The sequence below is a fragment of the Nerophis ophidion genome, linkage group LG10, assembly GCF_033978795.1.
Source record: "Nerophis ophidion isolate RoL-2023_Sa linkage group LG10, RoL_Noph_v1.0, whole genome shotgun sequence".
Lineage (NCBI taxonomy): Eukaryota > Metazoa > Chordata > Actinopteri > Syngnathiformes > Syngnathidae > Nerophis > Nerophis ophidion.
The window spans coordinates 47354701-47373393 of record NC_084620.1 but is presented as its reverse complement, the minus strand read 5'-3'; the positions used below and the strand labels follow the sequence as shown (position 1 = coordinate 47373393).

General features: G+C 38.7%; 1 protein-coding gene across 1 annotated transcript in view; it reads left to right on the top strand.

Moving 5' to 3' along the window:
• Positions 1–18693, top strand: part of slc41a2b (solute carrier family 41 member 2b) — an 87157-nt gene that overhangs the window by 67906 nt on the left and 558 nt on the right. The window contains exons 9-11 of the mRNA XM_061913959.1: positions 8689–8820; positions 8908–9056; positions 16579–18693. The exon at positions 16579–18693 is cut by the window's right edge and continues 558 nt beyond it. Coding sequence (XP_061769943.1) covers positions 8689–8820; positions 8908–9056; positions 16579–16764 — 467 coding nt within the window. The 3' untranslated portion in view covers positions 16765–18693. The remainder of the gene's footprint in view (positions 1–8688; positions 8821–8907; positions 9057–16578) is intronic.

Below are 18693 nucleotides of genomic sequence, written 5' to 3'. Positions count from 1 at the left end.
TACCGATAATTTCCGATATTACATTTTAAAGCATTTATCGGCCGATATAATCAGCAGCCCGATATTATCGGACATCTCTACTTACAACCCTCTACAGTGGCAGACCTAGATAGATAGATAGATAGATAGATTCATTCCTTCCTTTTTTCCTTCCTTCCTTCCTAGATAGATTATTTCCTTCCTTCCCTCCTTCTTTCATAGAGAGATATAATCCTTCCTTCCTAGATAGATAGCGAGTAAGATTCCTTCCTGTCTTCTTTCCTTCCTTCCTTCCTAGATAGATTCCTTCCTTCCTTCCTTGATAGATAGATAGATAGATAGATAGATAAATTCCTTCTTTCCTAGATAGATAGATTCCTTCCTTCCTTCCCAGATAGATAGATGTATAGATTCCTTCCTGCCTTCCTTTCCTTCCTTCCTTCCTTCTTTCCTTCCTCGATAGATTCCTTCCTTCCTTCCTTACTTCTTTCCTTCCTTCCACGATAGATAGATAGATAAATTCCTTCCTTCCTTCCTTCCTTCTTTCATAGATAGATAGATATAATCCTTCCTTCCTTCCTTCTTTCATAGATAGATATAATCCTTCCTTCCTTCCTTCCTAGATAGATGGATGGATAACTAGATTCCTTCCTTCCGTCCTAGATGGATAGATAGATGGATTCCTTCCTTCCTAGATAGATAGCTAGTAAGATTCTCTCCTTTCTTCTTTCCTTCCTTCCTTCCTAGATATATAGATGGATAGATTCCTTCCTTCCTTCCTAGATAGATAGCTAGATAGATTCCTTCTTTCCTTCCTTCCTTCCTAGATAGATAGATGGATGGATTACTTCCTGCCTTCCTTCTTTCCTTCCTTCCTTCCGTCCTCGATAGATAGATAGATAGATTCCTTCCTTCCTTCTGTCCTTCCTTCCTTCCTTCATAGATATATAGATATAATCTTTCCTTCCTTCCTTCCTTCCTTAATTCCTTCCTAGATAGATGGATAGATAGATAGATTCCTTCCTTCCTTCCTTCCTAGATAGATAGATAGATGGATTCATTCCTTCCTTCTTAGAAAGATAGTAAGAATCCTTCCTTCCTTCCTTTCTTCCTTTTTTCTTTCCTAGATAGATCGATAGATGGATAGATTCCTTCCTTCATTCCTTACCTTCCCTAGATTCCTTCCTTTCTAGATCGATCGATAGATGGATTCCTTCCTTCCTTCCTTCCTTCCTAGATAGATAGCTAATAAGATTTTTTCCTTTCTTCTTCCCTTCCTTCCTTCTTAGATAGATAGATTCCTTCCTTCCTTCCTTCCTAGATAGATAGATGGATAGATTCCTTCCTGCCTTCCTTCTTTCCATCTTTCCTTCCTTCTTTCCTTCCTTCCTTCCTTCCTCAATAGATAGATCGATAGATAGATAGATTCCTTCCTTCCTTCATTCCATCCTTCCTTCTGATCTTCCTTCTTTCCTTCATAGATAGATATAATCCTTCCTTCCTTCCTAGATGGATGGATACATAGATTCCTTCCTTCCTTCCTAGATAGATAGATAGCTAGATGGATTCCTTCCTTCCTTCTTTGATAGATAGATAGTGAGGATCCTTCCTTCCTTCCTTTCTTTCTTCTTTCCTAGATAGATAGATGGATAGATCCTTTCCTTCCTTCCTTACCTTCCTTCCTAGATGGATGGATTGATAGATAGACAGATAAATAGATAGATGAATACAAACCCCGTTTCCATATGAGTTGGGAAATTGTGTTGGATGTAAATATAAACGGAATACAACCAAATTCAATTGAATGCACTACAAAGACTACATATTTGATGTTCAAACTCATAAACTTTATTTTTTTTTGCAAATAATTAACTTAGAATTTCATGGCTGCAACATGTGCCAAAGTAGTTGGGAAAGGGCATGTTCACCACTGTATTACATCACCTTTTCTTTTAACAACACTCAATAAACATTTGGGAACTGAGGAATCTAATTGTTGAAGCTTTGAAAGAGGAATTCTTTCCTATTTTTGTTTTATGTAGAGCTTCAGTCGTTCAATAGTCTGGGGTCTCCGCTGTCGTATTTTACGTTTCATAATGCGTCACACATTTTCGATGGGAGACAGGTCTGGACTGCAGGCGGGCCAGGAAAGTTCCCACACTCTTTTTTTATGAAGCCACGCTGTTGTAGCACTTGTCTTGTTGAAATAAGCAGGGGCACCCATGATAACGTTGCTTGGATGACAACATATGTTGCTCCAAAACCTGTATGGACCTTTCAGCATTAATGGTGCCTTCACAGATGTGTAAGTTACCCATGCCTTGGGCACTAATGCACCCCCATACCATCACACATGCTGGCTTTTGAACTTTGCGCCTATAACAATCCGAATGGTTATTTTCCTCTTTGTTCTGGAAGACACCACATCCTCTGTTTCCAAATATAATTTGAAATGTGGACTCGTCAGACCACAGAACACTTTTCCACTTTGCATCAGTCCATCTTAGATGAGCTCGGGCCCAGCCTAGCCGGCAGCGTTTCAGGATATTGTTGATAAATGGGTTTTGCTTTGCATAGTAGAGTTTTAACTTGCACTTACAGGTGTAGCGATCAACTGTAGTTACGGACAGTGGTTTTATGAAGTGTTCCTGAGCCCATGTGGTGATATCCTTGACACACTGATGTCTGTTTTTGTTGCAGTACCGCCTGAGGGATCAAAAGTCCGTAATATCATTGCTTACGTGCAGTGATTTCTCCAGATTCTCTAAACTTTTTGATGATTTTACGGACTGTAGATGGTAAAATCCCTAAATGCCTTGCAATAGCTCGTTGAGAAATGTTGTTCTAAAACTATTAGACAATTTGCTTACAAAGTGGTGACCCTCCCCCCATCCTTGTTTGTGAATTATTTAGCATTTCATGGAAGCTGCTTTTATACCCAAACATGGCACCCACCTGTTCCCAATTAGTCTGCACACCTGTGGGATGTTCCATATAAGTGTTTGATGAGCATTCCTCAACTTCATCAGTATTTATTGCCACCTTTCCCAACTTCTTTGTCACGTGTTGCTGGCATTGATTCTAAAGTTAATGATTATTTGCAAAAAAAAAAAGAAGTGTTTATCAGTTTGAACATCAAATATGTTGTCTTTGTAGCATATTCAACTGAATATGGGTTGAAAATGATTTACGAATCATTGTATTCCGTTTATATTTACATCTAACACATTTTCCAAACGCATATGGAAACGGGGTTTGTAGATTCCTTCCTTCCTTCCTTCCTTCCTTCAGGAGAGTTCTCTAAGAAGACATAACAAGTTGGATGAGTGCTAACAACTTAGCAAAACGGAACTGTTTTCGGCAAGTAGTCAGACTCTTCAAGGTACTCTTTTAAAAACAAATCTGGTAAAGATCTGTCGTTCTCAAAGTCTCGCAGCCCTGACAGTATTTGTGAAATGTCAAATGTGACTGCTAAAAAAGCGACGGGAAAACACTGAAGTTGTCGTTCTAAAAATATTTGTTTTAATTTTCATGAATTGTTCTCACTTTTTATCTAACAGTGTGCAGTCTCAGCGTCATGGCCAATTATGCAAATTAGATGATGACCTCATCATGCTGCATTCCATTGTTGTCGCACATTTCTTAAAACCTTCCAAAGCCGCTTTCCTTCTATTGTTAGCATCTCCACTTTTCCCCCCCAGACAGCAATTTGCCACTGATGACATTTTAATCTTAGCTCATCATCATTCCAGACGGAGCATTTGTCTACTTACAGATAAATGATTCCTTCTTATTATATTTCATCTAGACGTGTCGTGTCACATTGATATAACCGCCAGACCCTCCCCAGACTCCTCATCCTCACTCCTGTCAGACCCACTGACCCGAATAAGACAAATGTGCCTCCAACCTTCAACCCCGAAACCCCTAATGATTTATTTAGACGGCGCCAGGCGCATTTCATTGCAGAGTTCCCGAGAATTGTTGCTAATATTATCGTATATCATGTAAGGCCATACATGGAAATGAAAAACTGACACATTTGCTAGTAATCTATTACTCAGTCCTTACTTTATTCCTTTGTTTGTTTACCCCTCACACCCATTTGCACCTGCCACAATTGCCTTGACTCCATCATGTATGAAATATTACTACATTGTTGTATCACTTTTAAGAATATTGACATTTTGAACAACTTTTATTGTAAAGTTAATATGGGTGCTTAGAGAAATAGATTCACATTTTGTTATTGGGGTGTTATTTGAATACATTTTTTAACAATTAGGCCATCTGTGCTGTGCTTATATTAATACATCCACAGCCTTGTCTCTCGCACAAACTGGGAGACAAATACATTGTACATACAAATGCACATATATACTAACATGCACACAATTATTCATATATACAGTGGGGCAAAAAAGTATTTAGTCAGCCACCGATTGTGCAAGTTCTCCCACTTAAAATGATGAGAGAGGTCTGTAATTTTCATCATAGGTACACTTCAACTGTGAGAGACAGAATGTGGGGAAAAAATCCAGGAATTCACATGGTAGGAATTTTAAAGAATTTATTTGTAAATTATGGTGGAAAATAAGTACTTGGTCAACCATACGAAGCTCTCACTGATGGAAGGAGGTTTTGGCTCAAAATCTCACGATACATGGCCCCATTCATTCTTTCCTTAACACGGATCAATCGTCCTGTCCCCTTAGCAGAAAAACAGCCCCAAAGCATGATGTTTCCACCCCCATGCTTCACAGTTGGTATGGTGTTCTTGGGGTGCCAATCAGTATTCTTCTTCCTCCAAACACGACAAGATGAGTTTATACCAAAATTGATACATGGATGATACAGCAGAGGATTGGGAGAATGTCATGTGGTCAGATCAAATCAAAATAGAACTTTTTGGTATAAACTCAACTGGTCGTGTTTGGAGGAAGAAGAATACTGAGTTGCATCCCAAGAACACTAGACCTACTGTGAAGCATGGGGGTGGAAACATCATGCTTTGGGGCTGTTTTTCTGCTAAGGGGACAGGACGTTTGATCCCTGTTAAGGAAAGAATGAATGGGGGCATGTATCGTGAGATTTTGAGCCAAAACCTCCTTCCATCAATGAGAGCTTTGAATGGTTGACCAAATACTTATTTTCCACCATGATTTACAAATAAATTATTTAAAATTCCTACAATGTGAATTCCTGGATTTTTTTTCCACATTCTGTCTCTCACAGTTGAAGTGTACCTATGATGAAAATTACAGACCTCTGTCATCATTTTAAGTGGGAGAACTTGCAAAATCGGGGGCTGACTAAATACTTTTTTGCCCCACTGTATATATACATACGCGCATCCATAGGTACCCACGCTCCCACATACATACACACATACAGCACATACTGTACCCAAACACTCAAAGTACATTCATCCACACAAACTCAGTGGCCTAGTGGTTAGAGTATCCGCCCTGAGATCGGTAGGTTGTGTGTTCAAACCCCGGCGGAGTCATACCAAAGACTATAAAAATGGGACCCCTTACCTCCCTGCTTGGCACTCAGCATCAAGGGTTGGAATTGGGGGTTAAATCACCAAAAATGATTCCCAGGCGCGGCCACTGCTGCTGCCCACTGCTCTCCTACGCTACATCCAACATATATTAACGTTGTTCCCCAACGGCGATCTGCGCAAATTAAGGCCCGTTCACATTTTCAATTTTTTTAGATCTTCTAGATCAGAACTGTAGCCGCCATTATGATGTGCAGTGATGTTTTCAAATGACCGTAAGGCTATACAAAGTATTTCAATGGTTGGAATCTGAGCTTTTACATGATATACGAGTTGCTATGGTCATCTAATTAGTTACTATGGTAATCTAAGTCACAGCAGCTCAGACGAGGCACCAAGCAGTGTGGGTGGGCAGGGTTTCCACAGTGTGTTTCCAGAGCCTGAAATGCGGGTGTCAGGGACAGATGCGTAAATACATTTTTACAAAAAAGTTCTAAAGTTTAGTGACATGTCAGATTATAGGTGAGTGTTTTTTTACCCTTTCGTGTTCATATTTTGCTGTTTGTTGCATTTTTGTTACCTTTCGCTTGATTGTAAAATATGTGAATGGAGATAGGGTGTTAGGTTTATATATAGTCAATATTCAGTGTTTTATCCTTCATAGTTAATATTGTAAATCTCACATTTTTAATTTTCATGTACATTCTGGGTCTCATTCAGTACAAACATATAAAATTCTATTCCGTTGTTTAATCCAACTCTTTTTTTTGACATTTTCAAATAGACTGAAAAGAGTGCAAGTCGAAACAGTAAAAATTTAAAGTCAGAAAACGTTCCCTTCCGTTTTTTAGGGCACTCTGTCATAACGTTTTCCGCATCCAATCACACATTATTGTGAGGTTTTGTATTAGTATTCCTAAAAATACATATTTTTCTCTATAAATTTACCCCGTTTGAAGCAAAATAATTGCCCAGGCCTGCCTTTTGGAAACTGGGTAATACAATACTTCAAGCTTAACCTATTGTTACTCTAACAATTTACAAGGTTAATACAGTTCACTTCTCTTTCTTCCCTTGCATTTATCTGCTTTCTTTTGTATTTCAAGTTATCATGGTATGTATGTGTTGTTGCATTTGAAACCATTGCATTGTTGATATTAGAGGTAATTGTTATTATTCTTCATCAATAGTGCTATTTCTATTGGTATTTGTATTGCTCCATTTGTCATTTATGTGTTTGATGGAAAGGTTTTATAACTTTCATACCAAATAATTTATTGCACGAATCGCTCCAAATCGATTTAGAACAGAATTCTCACCCCAAGAATCAGAATCGAGTCGAATTGTAAATTTATTGTAAAAATTCCCGTGCCTAAAAGCAAGTGTTTTCAATGCTGAGCCGTCTTTAATATTATCACATTTAGGTCATGTAAATATGTAAATATGATCAACAACTTGGTCGTGATTCATTTCAATTGAGCAAAAAACTAAACCTGACTATGTTGGAATTTATTTTACTTTATATGATGGTGTGGTTGTAAGTGGAATTACACCTGATAGAAGCTTATGAAGAAACAGTATTGGACTGAGCACACAGCCTTGTGGTACTCCACCACTAATCTTTGCACTATAGAGCTTGTAATGGGACCAATTCGCACTGCTCTTGTTCTATATAAGGACATGCTTGAAACTCAGGTGCTGTAATAATTAGAGATGTCCGATAATGGCTTTTTTGCCGATATCCGATATTCCGATATTGCCCAACTCTTAATTACAGATTCCGATATCAACCGATACCGATATATATAGTTGTGGAATTAACACATTTTTATGCCTAATTTGGTTGTGATGCCCTGCTGGATGCATTTAACAAAGTAACTAGGTTTTCCAAAATAAGAGACCATCTGCAACTCAAGTTATGGAAAAAAGTGCCTACATGGCACTGCCATATTTATTATTGGAGTCACAAAGTGCATACTTTTTTTTAACATGCCTCAAAACAGCAGCTTGGAATTTGGGACGTGCTCTCCCAGAGATAATCCAGATACCCACTACAACTATGGGAAATACTATACTTTGACTTTCACAAAGTGCATTATTTTTTTTAAACATGCCTCAAAACAACAGCTACAAAAACAATGAAGGCACGCAACTTCTGTCCAGTGTATACTAGAGTAATAAAATAAACAATAACATAGTCCTACTTTGGTATACTGTAGAACAGGAAATTCTAAACTTGGCTCAATCTGCCCTGCTCTCTAACGTATTTGTATGAGTAACACAAATGTGCTGCAAGCTAGTAGTGAGTGCTTGAAGTGGCCTAGCAGTCAGCAAGAGTTTCTGAAATGCTGCGTTGAGAGAGGGCACCTCTGTTCACTGCAAGCTGCTTTCGGTTTTTGCTTTTCATCCATCTTCCGCTTGCATTTGTAGTGTATCTCCTTATAATTCTTGAAGAGGTGGGAGATCAAATTGCTCGTATTAAAGGAAGACGTCTTCGCATAACCAACTTTTTGCAGTCATTGCAAATTGCCAGTTTTTTTTTATCCGTCAGACACACTTGGGGTGGTATAGCTCGGTTGGTAAAGTGGCCGTGCCAGCAACTTGAGGGTTACGGGTTCGATCCCCACTTCTGCCAAACTAGTCACTGCGGTTGTGTCCTTGGGCAAGACACTTTACCCACCTGCTCCCAGTGCCACCCACACTGGTTTAAAAATTTAACTTAGATATTGGGTTTCACAATGTAAAGCGCTTTGAGTCACTAGAGAAAAGCGCTATATAACTATAATTCACTTCACTTACCTTTTAAAATAATCCCAAAACATACACATGGTGTCGTTAGTTAGTCACAGAGCGAGCTGGCTTGTTAGCCACGGCTATAGCACCGGCAACAACACACTCTAGTTGTTGATGAAGTCATCAAGCATCATGCTGCAGTCGTGCTGCAATTCCTGTGTTGTGTGTGGGAGAGGGGAAAGAGGAGTTATGAGGGTCTGATGACTGGAAGACGCAACTGCTCTGTACTGCTCCCTACGTCCGTGTTTTACCGGATACGTACCGCTCTGTACAGCGGCGTTTTAAAAAGTCATTGATTTGACTTTTTGAAACCGATGCCGATAATTTCCGATATTACATTTTAAAGCATTTATCGGCCGGCCCAATATTATCGGACATCCCTAGTAATAATCTACCTGTATCGTTTTTAGGTATCGGAGGTAACTTGGTGGCGATTCAGTCCAGCCGGATCTCCACCTGCCTGCACTTCCACTGCGCCCCCGGGGAGGTGCCTGATGAGGCCAAGGGCTGCTACTACCCTTGTCGCACCTTCTACGGGACTGGTACCTCTTTTACAGCCACCATGGAACGATTGGACTCGATTCAACCCGCTGTAACATTTGTCTCCACTTTTTGGGACATTTTACCAGGGGCTAACCACCGGTCCGCTCAGGTGCTCCTCCTCCTGGTGATCCCCGGTCACGTCATCTTCCTCTACACCATTCACCTGATGAAGAGCGGACACACGACTCTGACGCCCATCTTCATGTCTGTCTACCTGGCGGCTGCACTGCTGCAGGTAAGCATGCTTACGGACTGAACTGGTTTTTGAACATGGTTTGTCTCCAGAGACGTATTTCCTAGGGATGTCCCGATCCAGGTTTTTGCACTTCCAATCCGATACTGATATTGATTTTTCTTTTCCGATCCGATACCGATACTGGCCTATCCGAGCATGTGCTAAAGTTTAAAGTTATTTAGCCTACTTAGTTGTCAGATTCATGTTGAAAAGGGTTTTAGTACTCTTGATAACAACTAGCCAGCTGAATTAGGTGAGTTTGAATAATACACAATGGTTGGAATTCGTGGATAAACACAAAATAGAAAAAATTATACATGACAAACAGAAATGGCATCATTAAACAGTAAAAAAGTGAACAGTATATAGTGCAAATAATGCTGTAAACATTATTTAAAAAAAGCAAAACACACAAACAACCTGAGTGGGATAAAATGTCTATAACTCAACATCAATACTTGCTCTTGAACAAGTGTAAACTTAAAAAAAAAAACAAAAAAAAACTATCTACACACTCCTTTCAATTTTTTGCCCCAGTCAGGGGGGGCAAACAATTGAAGTTCAAGCATAATGGGGAGATTCTTTCTAACAAAGATGAGCACTTCAAGATGCTCAGGTGTCAGCCTGCTCCTGTGTTCATCAATGATAAGTGCTAAAAAGCCTCTCACTCTCAATAGTCAATAAAATGTCTTATCACTTTACCACCACGCTTGACTTTATTGTGGCATGTTTTGCACTCCACCTCTTCATCTTTTTCGTTTTGTAGGGTAAAATAATCCTACACAGCTGACATTTTTACCGTAACTTTTAATTCACACGGCCATCTTAACGGTTAGAACACAGACCTGTGGATGTGTTGAAGGTGTGCTGGAAAACGCGGAACGGAGCATAGGGAGCAGCAGAAGAGTGGAAGATATTATTATTATTATTTAAATTGGTGCGTTGAAAAACATGGACCGTATATTTTTTAAAAACTGGATCTGGATCGGCATTTTCCCATGCCTTGCCGATACGCATTTTTTGATAAATATCGGCGGCCGATCCGATCCAAATATCGGATCGGGACAACCCTAGTATTTACTGAGTTTATAAACATAAAACAGTGTTTACCCCCAGAAAATGTGTTAGTTAAGGTGGTGTCTCTCCAGTGGGTGTAAGGAACTTGGATATGAATATTCTTCTTTTTCACTATCTTCTTGTTGTTCATACCCAGTATGAAATATTACATCTAACACAATTTCCCTACTCATATGGAAACAGGGTTTGTATAATCGAACATTATAGTTTGTTTGCAAAGGGATTATTTGTGTTTGTCGTGCATCTCTGTCACAGTGGGATACCACAAGCTGCATGACTGCAATATCATTTCCCTTCCGAGATATAAACCTGTGATCGTTTATTAGACTTATCAGCTTATTCCTGCAGCATTTTCCATCATGCACCACTTCAGGATGTGACTCTTATTACTCACAGCCTGCTGCTCTTTCCACTGCTCTTTTTTTTTTTTTAAAGTGTTTTACGGCTTTCATATCCTGCTTCATATTCAACTTCTTTAAGTCATTTCTCATTTTTGACTGAGCTGTCATTTTTACAAAAGTGTAGTTTGAGACAAGAATAGTCAAATATAAATAACCGACTTCATCCAATAATGATATTCCTTTCCACATGTTGTCAAATATCGTAATGAAGGGGAAAAAGAGCATATAATGATAACAAGAAGTAAATAAAAGTATATGTTTTAAAAATTAGATGTTTTATACACAACATAGACAATCACTTTCAAAACTTTTTTTTTGCTGCTGATTTTAAAACAATTTTAGTTAACCTGTTCCAGAGTCAAACTGTAATTAAACTTTTAATAATGTGGAGCCGCAATTTTTTAGAATGTTGTCTATCATTCACGATCCTTATATAAGACAAGAACACATACAGTTTCTAAATAACAGCCAAAAGCTTCCATCAAGGTTTTACACACACATCGTAAGTACCGTATTTTCCGGACTGTAAGGCGCACTCATAATAATTTTTTCCCCTCAAAACTCGACAGTGCGCCTACTGTACGGGATAGATTTTACCCAAAAGTTCAAGTTTCTTTTTGTGGACTGTTTTTTGAAAATACATACCGTAAGTACAGGTGCTGTTCATATTATTAGAATATCATGAAAAAGTTTATTTATTTTAGTAATTATATTCAGAACGTAAAACTTACATATTATATCAATTAATTGCACACAGTGATTATTTGAAATGTTTATTTCTTTAAATTTTGATGATTAGTACTGACAATTACTGAAAATCCCAAATTCAGTATCTCAGAAAATTTGAATATTAGTTACGATTAGTACAAAAAAAATATTTTTTAGAAATGTAGGGCCAACTGAAATATATGAACATGGAAAGTTTCAGCATGTACGGCAATCAATACTTAATCGCAGCTCCTTTTGCCTGAATTGCTGCAGCAATACGGCGTGGCATGGAGTCCACCAGTCTGTTGCACTCCTCAGGTGTTATGAGAGCCCAGGTTGCTTTAATAGTGGCCTTCAGCTCTTCAGCATTGTTGGGTCTGGCTGGCATCTCGCATCTTTCGCTTCACAATACCCCATAGGTTTTCTATGGGGTTAAGGTCAGGTGAGTTTGTAGGCCAATCAAGAACAGGGATACCATGGTCCTTAAACCAGGTACTGGTAAATTTGTCACTGTGTGCAGGTGCCAAGTCATGTTGGAAAATGAAATCTTCACCTCCATAAAATTGGTCCGCGGCAGGCAGCATAAAGTGTTCTGAAACTTAGACCTCAGGAAACACAGTGGACCAACACCAGCAAATCACATGGCACCCCAGACCATTACCTAGATTGTGGAAATTTGACACTGGACTTCAGGCAACGTGGATTCTGTGCCTCTCTTTTCTTCCTCCAGACTCTGGGAGCTTGATTTCCAAAGGAGATACAAAATTTACTTTCATCTGAAAACATAACTTTGGACCACTCAGCAGCAGTCCAGTCCTTTTTGTCTTGAGCCCAGGCGAGACGCTTTTGACGTTGTCTCTTATTCAAGAGTGGCTTTACACAAGGAATGCTCATATCTTGCATACGTCGGTGCGTAGTGGTTCTTGAAGCACTGACTCCAGCTGCAGTCCACTCTTTGTGGATCTCCCCCACATTTTTGGATCGGTTTTGTTTGACAATCCTCTCCAGGGCGCGGTTATCCCTCTTGCTTGTACACTTTTTTCTACCACATCTTTGTCTTCCCTTCGCCTCTCTATTAATGTGCTTGGACACAGAGCTTTGGGAACATCCAACCTCTTTGGCAATGACCTTTTATGTCTTGCCCTCCTTCTTTAAAGTATCAATGGTCATCTCTTGGACAGTTGTCAAGTCAGCAGTCTTCCCCATGATTGTTTGTCATACAGAATCAAAACGAGAGACCATTTAAAGGCTTTTCCAGGTGTTTTGAGTTAGTTAGCTAATTAGAGTGTGGCACCAGGTGTCTTCAATATCTTACCTTTTCACCATATTCTAATTTTCTGAGATGTTGAATTTAGGGTTTTCATTGTTTGTCAGCTATAATCATCTCCTTTTTGGCAAAAAACACTTGAAATGTATCAGTCTGTTTGGAATGAATGTATACATTCTACAAGTTTGAATTTCTAAATGGAATTAATGAAATGAATCAACATTTTCATGATATTCTAATAATATGACCAGCACCTATATGTATTTTTGATTGCTCCAAAGTGGCTTTGGAGCAATCAAAGCTGCTCACACGGTCACTAAGGTGGGCACTATGTTTGGCAGATCATCTTAATGTGTATTATATTTATCCATGACAGCATTTTTGTTGTAAATTGTGAGGTCTGTCTGTTAAAATCATGGTTGTTTTTACAAATGATGACAGATGTGAACAAGAGCATGTATTGTCTTTGAGTAATGATGTAAATGAGGTGTGGTGGTATTGTATATTAAGTATGTGTCCATAAAAGGGCATTTTGTGACTTCTCTTAATTTGATTACATGATATGGTATGATTCTCTTGTCATAATTTTATTGCATGATTTTTGTATCCCTTTAATTTAGGTAGCCAGGGACTGCAGATGGAAATTAGCTACTTAGCTATAATCTGGTACAGAACATATCTGTCTTTGAGCTTAATGTTTCTGTGCATTGTCCCTTCAAATAAAGACTAAACTAAACTATTTTTCGGACTATAAGGCGCGTTTGAAATAATTGTATCATCTCAAAACTCGACAGTGCACCTTATAACCCGGTGCGCGTAACGTTAGGTACGGAAAAATTTTGGTTGTGCTTACCGACTTTAAAGCTATTTCATTTGGTACATGGTTAACTGATAAGTGTGACCAGTAGATGGCAGTCAAACATAAGAGATACGTGTAGCCTGCAATATGACTCAAGTAAACAACTTCAACATTTTAGATGTTCCATTGAAAATATAAAACATTCCACACGGCGCTCCAAAATGTATCAAAATGTTTTAGTATGACTTTGGTAAACTGTGAAGCCACACCCTTTGATGTGCTTCAACATAGGAGTATTATTATGGTGTGTGTATAAGGTAAGACATATTATCAGGCGTTTTTTACCGCAATATTATGCAACAATTATGATCTTAATCATTTTCAATAAAATCCCGCTTTTCCCAAAATTTCCAGGAAGTTCCCATTGAAATGAATGGGACATTTTTCAGACTTCCACCATTAACACATTTTTCAACCTATTCCAACCATTCCACCTTCAACATATTCCACTCATCCTGGTCATTTAAACTATATTTTTTTCCAAGTTTTAAAAAATTCCAGGAATTCCTGTTTTTTTCAAACTCTTTTTTTTCACCCTTTATTCTGTCGACTACCCCTTCCACATTTTTCAACCCACTTCAACCGTTCCACCGTCATATCATTCCACTTAATCAGGACGAAAAAAAACTAAGATGTTTTTTGAACTGGAGAAATTCCCGGTTTTCCCGAAATTCCAGGAACACAATTTCTCTATTGAAAATGTTACTGCTTCAACATTTCTCGACCGTTTTTAGAAAACCCAACACCAACCAATTCAGCTCAGTCAGGACAATTATGTTCCTAATCATTTTCAATAAAATCCCGCTTTTCCCAAAATTTCCAGGAAGTTACCATTGAAATGAATAGGACATTTCTACAAGTTGCACAATTCCCACATTTTTCAATCTTTTCCAACCATTCCAACATCAACAAATCCCACTCGTCCTGGACATTCAAACAAACACTTTCCCAAGTTCCACATGAAATTCCGGTTTTCCTGGAAATTCAAAGTGTTTCCCTAAAATTTCCAGGAAGTTCCCATTGAAATGAATGGCACATTTCCTCAAGTTGCCCAATTCCCACATTTTTCCACCTCTTCAAACCATTCCAACATCAACACATCCCACTCGTCCTGGACATTCAAACTAACACTTTCCCAAGTTCCACGCGGAATTCCGGTTTTCCTGGAAATCTGTTTCCCTACATTTCCAGGAAGTTCCCATTGCAATGAATTGGACATTTTTCCAAGTTGCCCAATTCACACATTTTTCAACCTATTCTAACCATTCCAACATCAACACATCCCACTCGTCCTGGACATTCCAACTAACACTTTCCCAAGTTCCACGCGGAATTCCGGTTTTCCTGGTAAATTCAAACTTTTTCCCTAAAATTTCCAGGACGTTCTATTTGAAAAATTAATGGGACATTTCTCCAAGTTGCACAATTCCCACATTTTTCAACCTATTCCAACATCAACACATCCCACTCGTCCTGGACATTCAAACTAACACTTTTCCAAGTTCCATGCAAAATTACGGTTTTCCTGGAAATTGAAACTGTTCAGTATTTATACTACATTGTGTCAGCATTTCAGTTGAACTTCAGCATTGGATTATTCACACTCGTCTACAAACCCCGTTTCCATATGAGTTGGGAAATTGTGTTAGATGTAAATACAATGATTTGCAAATCCTCTTCAATCCATATTCAGTTGAATATGCTACAAAGACAACATATTTGATTTTTTTTTGCAAATAATCATTAACTTTAGAATTGGATGCCAGCAACACGTGACAAAGAAGTCGGGAAAGATGGCAATAAATACTGATAAAGTTAAGGAATGCTCCTCAAACACTTATTTGGAACATCCCACAAGTGTGCAGGCTAATTGGGAACAGGTGGGTGCCATGATTGGGTATAAAAACAGCTTCCCAAAAAATGCTCAGTCTTTCACAAGAAAGGATAGGGCAAGGTACACCCCTTTGTCAACAACTGCGTGAGCAAATAGTCAAACAGTTTAAGAACAACGTTTCTCAAAGTGCAATTGCAAGAAATTTAAGGATTTCAACATCTACGATCCATACTATCATCAAAAAGTTCAGGGAATCTGGAGAAATCACTCCACGTAAGCGGCATGGCCGGAAACCAACATTGATTAAAAACTGACATCAATCTCTAAAGGATATCACCACATGGGCTCAGGAACACATCAGAAAACCACTGTCACTAAATACAGATGGTCGCTACATTTGTAAGTGCAAGTTAAAGTTCTACTTTGCAAAGCGAAAGCCATTTATCACCAACATCCAGAAACGCCACCGGCTTCTAGGCCCGAGATCATCTAAGATGGACTGATGCAAAGTGGAAAAGGTTTCTGTTGTCTGACGAGTCCCCATTTCAAATTATTTTTGGAAATATTCGACATCGTGTCACCCAGACCAAAGGGGAAGCGAACCATCCAAACTGTTATCGACGCAAAGTTCAAAAGCCAGCATCTGTGATAGTATGGGGGTGCATTAGTGCCCAAGGCATGGGTAACTTACACATCTGTGAAGGCACCATTAATGCTGAAAGGTACATACAGGTTTTGGAACAACATATGCTGCCATCTGAGCGCAGTCTTTTTCATGGACGCCCCTGCTTATTTCAGCAAGACAATGTCAAGCCACATTCAGCACGTGTTACAACAGCGTGGCTTCGTAGTAAAAGAGTGCGGGTACTTTCCTGGCCCGCCTGCAGTCCAGACCTGTCTCCCATCGAAAATGTGTGACGCATTATGAAGCGTAAAATACGACAGAGGAGACCCCGGACTGTTGAACGACTGAAGCTCTACATAAAACAAGAATGGGAAAGAATTCCACTTTCAAAGCTTCAACAATTAGTTTCCTCAATTCCCAAATGTTTATTGAGTGTTGTTAAAAGAAAAGGTGATGTAACACAGTGGTGAACATGCCCTTTCCCAACTACTTTGGCACTTGTTGCAGCCATGAAATTCTAAGTTAATTATTATTTGCAAGAAAAAATCTACATCTAACACAATTTCCAAACTCTTCTGGAAACAGGGTTTGTCGTTATTCTTATGATTTTTACTACATATTGTTACTATAGTATATTATGTTGACTATTTGTGTCTGGTCCAGACATGGGAGAGGAGGAAAGTTATGTATGCCTCGCCCATGTGAAGAATTGACCATGAAACATGACTTTTACTTTGAAAAACCCACACAGGTGTTGCTGCTGTTGTGCATCGCCGACTGGATGGTCCACTCCATGTGGCGCAGCGGCAAAGACCCCGACAGCTTTTCCATCCCCTACCTGACGGCTCTGGGGGACCTGCTGGGCACCGCCCTGCTGGCGCTGAGCTTCCACTTCCTGTGGCTCATTGGCGACCAGGACAGCGACGTGGGCGACTGATGCGCCGCGCTTGGCCGTTTTATACCCCCTCTCCACCCCCCACGTCAACAATATAGCAGACCTTTTATTCATGAAGACTCTTGCACCTTTTGCACCAAAGCACTTCCTTCTTGCAGGAGAGAAGATGGAATGATTGACGGGTTCGGGCCTTTTATTTAGTCATCACCACGGAGCATCGAACCTTGACGTCAAGGTCAGAATTTCCATATAAGATCACGATGTTGTTATTTTACGCCGGGCTGGAACTCAAAACATGCGGCGGCCATCTTGATTGTTTTCATTTTCAAAACCAATACAATTTATAGATGATGCATTTAGGGCAAAGTTAGACCCGGGAGGGTTTCAGTAAGAACTAAGTCTTATGGAAATGTTTTTTATTTTTTTATTCAACGTTTACATTTGAACAGGTCAATAATTCATAACACTGTTAAAGAAAGACAGTTTAAATACAAAAAAACCCTCAAATTCTCGGGATCCAAAAGGTGTTACAAATAAGTCATACATTTTTAATTTTTTACATTCAACGCTTGAGTCTTTTAGATCAAATTCAGAGCTATCTGTTATTTATACGTTTTTATCATTTTTTATGTTTTTTTTATTATTTCATTATTTTATGTTTCTTTTATAATGCCTTTATAATGTGCTGTATAAGGCAAACACAAAATATATGAAGTATTGTCCCCCAACAATATTTCAAACATTCAAACTAAAACTTTCCCAAGTTCCACGAGAAATTCCGGTTTTCCTGGTAAGTTCAAACTGTTTCCCTAAAATTTCCAGGAAGTTCCCTTTGAAATATTAATGGGACATTTCTCCAAGTTGCACAATTCCCACATTTTTCAACCTATTCCAACCATTCCAACATCAACACATCAAAGTGTAATAATTGGAGCCTCGAACAGGTCAATAATTCACAACACTGTTAAAAAAAGACAGTTTAAATACAAAAAAATGCCACTTAAAATTCTTTGGATCTAAAAGGTGTTACAAATAAGTCATACATTTTCTATTTTTTACCTTCAACGCTTGAGTCTTTTAGATCAACTTCAGAGCTGTCCCATTATTTATACATTTTTATAATTTTATTATGTTTCTTTTATTGTTTTTCTTTTTCTTTTATAATGCCTTTATAATGTGTTGTATAAGGCAAACACAAAATAGATGAAGTATTGTCCCCCAACAATATTTCAAAGTGTAATAATTGGAGCCTCGAATAGTCAATAATTCATAACACTGTTAAAGACAGTTTGAATACAAAATCCCACTTAAAATTATTGGGATCTAAAAGGTGTTACAAATAAGTCATACATTTTTTATTTTTTACCTTCAACGCTTGAGTCTTTTAGATCAACTTCAAATCTGTCTGTTATTTATATGTTTTTATTATTGTTTTTATGTTTCTTTGACAAAATAAACTTTGTTTTACATAACCGAAAACCAGTGAAGTTGGCACTTTGTGTAAATGGCAAATAAAAACAGAATACTGCATCAAAAAGCGATGTCGCTTTTTGATGCAGTACCGCTTGAGGTCACGGGCATTCAATGTTGATATTTAGCCTTGCTGCTTACGTGCGGTGATTTCTCCAGATTCTCTGAACCTTTTGATATTACGGACCGTAGATGGTGAAATCCCTGTATTCCTTGCAATACTTGGGTGAGAAATGTTGTTCTTAAACTATTTTTTCACGCATTTGTTGACAAAGTGGTGACCCTCGCCCCGTCCTTGTTTGTAAACGACTGAGCATTTCACGGAAGCTGCTTTCCTACCCAATCACGGCACCCACCTGTTCCCAATGAGCCTGTTCACCTGTGGGACGTTCCAAATAAGCGCTTGATGAGCATTCTTCAACTTTTTCAGTCTTTTTTGCCACTTGTGCCAGCTTTTTTGGCACCAACTTCCAAATGAGCTAATATCTGCAAAAAAATAAC